Source organism: Chaetura pelagica, unplaced genomic scaffold, assembly GCF_000747805.2.
Source record: "Chaetura pelagica isolate M959 unplaced genomic scaffold, ChaPel_1.0 scaffold962, whole genome shotgun sequence".
Lineage (NCBI taxonomy): Eukaryota > Metazoa > Chordata > Aves > Apodiformes > Apodidae > Chaetura > Chaetura pelagica.
This window is the reverse complement of record NW_009952479.1, coordinates 336,702-341,065: the sequence shown is the minus strand read 5'-3', so window position 1 is coordinate 341,065 and position 4,364 is coordinate 336,702. Positions and strand designations below refer to the sequence as shown.

The 4,364-nt window shown below is 62.4% G+C and overlaps 2 protein-coding genes across 2 annotated transcripts in view; one reads left to right on the top strand and one right to left on the bottom strand.

Annotated features, from left to right (window-relative positions):
- Window positions 1–2,248, top strand: part of GAA (glucosidase, alpha; acid) — a 6,239-nt gene extending 3,991 nt beyond the window's left edge. Inside the window, exons 12-17 of the mRNA XM_010008664.1 lie at window positions 207–355; window positions 536–677; window positions 915–1,013; window positions 1,187–1,351; window positions 1,597–1,749; window positions 2,189–2,248. Coding sequence (XP_010006966.1) covers window positions 207–355; window positions 536–677; window positions 915–1,013; window positions 1,187–1,351; window positions 1,597–1,749; window positions 2,189–2,248 — 768 coding nt within the window. The remainder of the gene's footprint in view (window positions 1–206; window positions 356–535; window positions 678–914; window positions 1,014–1,186; window positions 1,352–1,596; window positions 1,750–2,188) is intronic.
- Window positions 2,249–3,005: 757 nt separating this feature from the next.
- The window catches only part of SGSH (N-sulfoglucosamine sulfohydrolase), a 5,163-nt gene continuing 3,804 nt past the window's right edge, over window positions 3,006–4,364 (bottom strand). The window contains exons 6-8 of the mRNA XM_010008663.1: window positions 4,167–4,248; window positions 3,880–4,083; window positions 3,006–3,565 (exon numbers count right to left, since the gene is read on the bottom strand). Coding sequence (XP_010006965.1) covers window positions 3,006–3,565; window positions 3,880–4,083; window positions 4,167–4,248 — 846 coding nt within the window. The remainder of the gene's footprint in view (window positions 3,566–3,879; window positions 4,084–4,166; window positions 4,249–4,364) is intronic.

The window sequence follows — 4,364 nt, the reverse complement described above, 5'->3', positions numbered from 1 at the left end:
ACCACGTTCCCCGGGTGAGCCCCGGGCCCCGCGCCCTGTGGGTGGGAGGGGTGGGTGGGCAGGGCAGGAGCGGGGATCCTCGCACTGCCCTGCCTGCGCCGTGGGTGCTGGGCTCATGCCGGGAGTCCATCCCGCATCCCTCCCAAAGGTGCCCGTGGTTCCTCCCCTCACAGTCAAAGTGTCCCCCTCTGGCCTGTCCCCTGCAGCCACAGGAGCCGTACGCCTTCAGCCCAGCTGCCCAGGCCGCCATGAGGGACGCCCTCCGCCTCCGCTACTCCCTCCTGCCCTTCCTCTACACCCTCTTCCACCGGGCTCACTCTGCTGGGGAGACAGTGGCCCGGCCTCTCTTCCTTGAGTGAGTGCTGGCCAAACTGGGGCTGCTGGGTGCTGGTCTCCCCGGGCTCAGTGGGAGGTGGGTGCAGGGTCTGCCAGGCACTGTGGGGAGCCCCGGGAAGAGCTGGGGGGATGCTCCGGTCCTGGCTGAGTGGGCTCTGAGCTCACCCTTGCCACCACTGCCCCCTGCTTCCCTCCCCAGGTTCCCCAAGGACCCCAACACCTGGACCGTGGACCGCCAGCTCCTGTGGGGTGGGGGGCTGCTCATCACTCCTGTGCTGGAGGCAGGAAAGACCAAAGTCATGGGCTACTTCCCAGCAGGGACGTGGTACAGCCTCATGGGGGTGGGTGCTCTCCCACTGCATGGTGGGGCTCTCAGGGGGCTGTGCAAGGGCTTCATGGTGGGGCCGAGTGTGTGTCCCTGCACCCCACCACTGGTACTGACCCCCCAGGGCTGTGCTCAGCCCTCGTGCCTCACCTGCCTTCGCTCACAGCCATTCAAGGGCTGAAGTGCTGGGCTGGGACCCCCTTGGGCACTCTGCACCCTACGTCTGCTCTTTCCTTTATTTGTTGTGCTTTAGGACTCCACCATCCACAGCAAAGGGCAGTGGATCCTCTTGCCAGCTCCCCTGGACACCATTAACGTCCATGTCCGTGCTGGGCACATTTTGCCCCTGCAGGTGAGTCTCTTCTGTGCTACAGTGACACTGTGATGACCTACCTGGCAGCCCCTGCCCATGTGTGGGGCAGGACAGAGCAGAGAGTGGCAACACGGTCACCAGTGAGCCTGGGGTGTCTGGCTGGGCTGGGGGTCCTGGCAGCACCTGGAGCTGTGCCTGACCCTGCTCCCCAGGAGCCTGCGTTCAGCACTGTCGAGTCCCGCAAGAAGGGCATGGCCTTGGTGGTGGCACTGACACCTGATGGCTTCGCCAGGGGAGACCTGTTCTGGGATGATGGGGAGAGCTGGCAGACCTTTGAGAAGGGGGACTACACTGAGCTCCTCTTCCTGGCCACACCGGTGAGCGATGGGGGGGCTGCTGGAGGGGAGCATCCAGGCATGGGGGTTCACTGCCACGCACAGCTCCTGGTGGCCCTGGTGCCCCCACGGTCACGGGCAGCACCGTGCCCTGGTGCAGCCAAGCTGTGTCGTGCCCAAAGTGCCAGACTGAGCAGCTGGGCAGTGCATTGGGCAGGGCATATGGGGAAGCCCTGGGCGTGTGTGGGACCTGGGAGCATGGGGTGACAGCCCCCCTGTCCCTGCAGGGCGCCGTGCTCAGCCAGCTCCTGCGGGCGAGCGCCCACCTCGACGGGGTCCTGCTGGAGGCTGTGACTGTGCTGGGTGTCACCAGCCCTCCTCAGCAAGTCATGGCCAACGGTGCCATTGTGGGTGACTTCTCTTACCGCAGCGACACCCAGGTGAGTGCTTAGTCCCCCTGTGGGAGGGAGTGATGGTAGGAGGGGAGCTGCTAGAAGGAACCTGGGGCCCAGCCGAGGGGCTGGCAGGGTTTGGCCCCAGCAGTGGCACAGTGCCTGCTTTGCTGGCACCAAGGAGCATAAAGGGCTGCCCAGCACAGGCTGTGTTCCTGCCCTGGGGCTGGGGCAGGGTAGGCTGTGCAAGGGGGTGAGGATGGAGAGATGGAGGATGGAAAGGATGTGTGGTGATGGAGGTGGAGCTAAAGGAGCCGTGGCACAGCTCTGCTCCTAGGGCTGTCTGCCATGGGTACCCTTTCCAGAGGGATCTGCAGGAGTGGGGCTGTGCCAGGCTGTGGCTCTGCATGCACCCCAGGGGAGCAGGACACCCCTCTGGCTCCATCTGCCATTCTGGCAGTGCTGACCCTTCCTTCTCTCCCCCCAGGTGCTGAGAGTTCCCCTGTCACTGCCAATGTGGGAGCAGTTTGTGATCACTTGGTCTTGAGCCCACGCCAAACCTGCTGCTCGGCAGGGAGAGGTGATGCTGCTCCCCTGGCTCTAGGGCCAAATTCATCCCATCCCATCCCTTGTAAAACTGGAGCTGCTGCTGCTCTTTCCACCCAGTGGCGCTCCTGGGCTTCAGCTTCCCTTCATGCTAATGTGAGTTACTTGGAGATGTGAGCAGTGGACTTGCACTGGGGTGGCTTGCACAACCTCTGGGGATGGGGAATCCCCTCCAAAACAGGGAAAAAAAGACCCAAGTGCCTTGAAAGACAGCAAATCTGTCAATGTGCCAGACCAGTAACCTGTGGAGGGACTGCTGGGAGTCCCTGGCTGTGTTTTTTTGGGGGGATCCATGCAGGGGGCGAGGAAACAGTGCTGTGAATAAAGTCATTGTTTGCTGGGAGCAGGTTGTGTCTATGCTCCTCTCCACTGCCTGTCCTGAAACGTGCTGCTGGGCCCTGGCTCAGCCTCTTCCCCTGGGTGCCAGGAGCTGGCAGGGATGTGCTCAGCTCTAGGGAGAAACAGAGGCCTCTCCTCCAGGGACTTTATTGAGGAGCAGCTTGGCCCTATGGCCCTTCTGGCTGAAAATAAAGGCACAAGGATCCCTGAATGTATCAGGGCCAGGCAGTGTTTGTGACAGGGAGAGCAGAGCCTTGGGGTGTCACTCAGGGATTTGAGGCTGGCCCAGCTGCCACCCGGCTCCAACCCCCTCATGTCTGACAGGCATGTCCCAGGGCAGGGGGGGACAGAGTTGGGGCTCACAGCTCATTGTGCAGTGGCTGGCACTGGGGGCTCAGTTTCTCCTCCAGGACAGCGTCAGGGGCACAGACCCAGGGGTCACCCGTGTCCCACTGCCACTTCAGGAGCTGGGAGCGGAGCAGCTGGAAGACGGCGGCGTAGCGGGGGTCGGGGGCCAGGTTCTGGCTCTCGCTGGGGTCACAGCTGCAGTCAAAGAGCTCCCAGCGGTCCCTGTAGTAGTACTGGTGCAGGGTCTTGTTCCAGTGGGTTGGCTGCCCGGCCCTGGTGCGGTTAAGCAGGTCTTGGAAAGTGGGTGAGACATAAAAGTCCTGGTCGATGGGAAAGGGCATCTTGTAGTTGAGGTTGTGAATGAGGCGGAACTGCTGGTGCTGGATGGCTCGCATGGGGTAGTACATGGTCACCTCGTGGTGGCTCTGGCTGCTGAAAGCAGTGGCCCAGGGCTGCTCTGACTCCAGCACTGGCAGCAGGGACCTCCCTGTGAGCTGCACCCGCTTTTTGCCAAAGATGCTGTAATGAGGGTATGGGATGGAGAACCAGTCCAGAATGGTTGGTGTCAGATCTAGAGAGGGAAGAGAACGGTGAAAGGAGGGGCTGGCAATCGTGGGAGGGAACTCAGCCTCTGTGGGGGCAGAAAGGCCCCTGGGGTCTGCTGCCATGGGTGGTCCTGGGATGAGCGGCAGAGCTGAGCCCCAGGATGATGTCCATCCATGCAGGAGACCACACTGCTCCATTGTCCCTCCTCTCCCTTCCCAGGGCCATCCATGCCAATACCAAGGGTTGCAGGATGTCCTCTGGGAGAGGACCCTGGGATTTGGCACAGGGCAGGTGGGGACCAGCTGATGCCTCTTCCTCCCAGGGGGTACAGGCTCTTACCCAGCAGGGTGGTGAAGGCCTGGCTGACCTGTCCCCAGCGTGTGGTGTGCTCTGGGGAGGAGACCAGCAGGGGCTCGGCAGTGCCCGACCGGTAGAGATTGGTTCTGCCACTGGGGAAGGGGATGCCATTGTCAGAGGTGTAGATGACCAGGGTGCTGTTGTGGAAGCCAGCACGCTGCAGCTCCTCCAGGACCAGCCCGATCCCTGCGGATGGAGGGGCAGAGCTGAGGAGGGATGGGAGGGACTGCAGGGCTCACCAGCACCAGCCTGGCCCCTGTGGCTCCTACCTTGGTCCATGCGCCCAATGGTTGTGTACTGGGCTGCCAGGTCTGCCCGGGCAGCTGGTGTGTCTGGAACAAAGTGAGGGACCTAAATGGAGAAAGGGAAAGTAGCACATGGCAGCCATGGGGAAGGAGGTCGTGGGTATGCTGGGGTGGTGTCTGCCAGCTCTTGTCTGTAACCCTGATGGCAGGGGACAGCCTGCA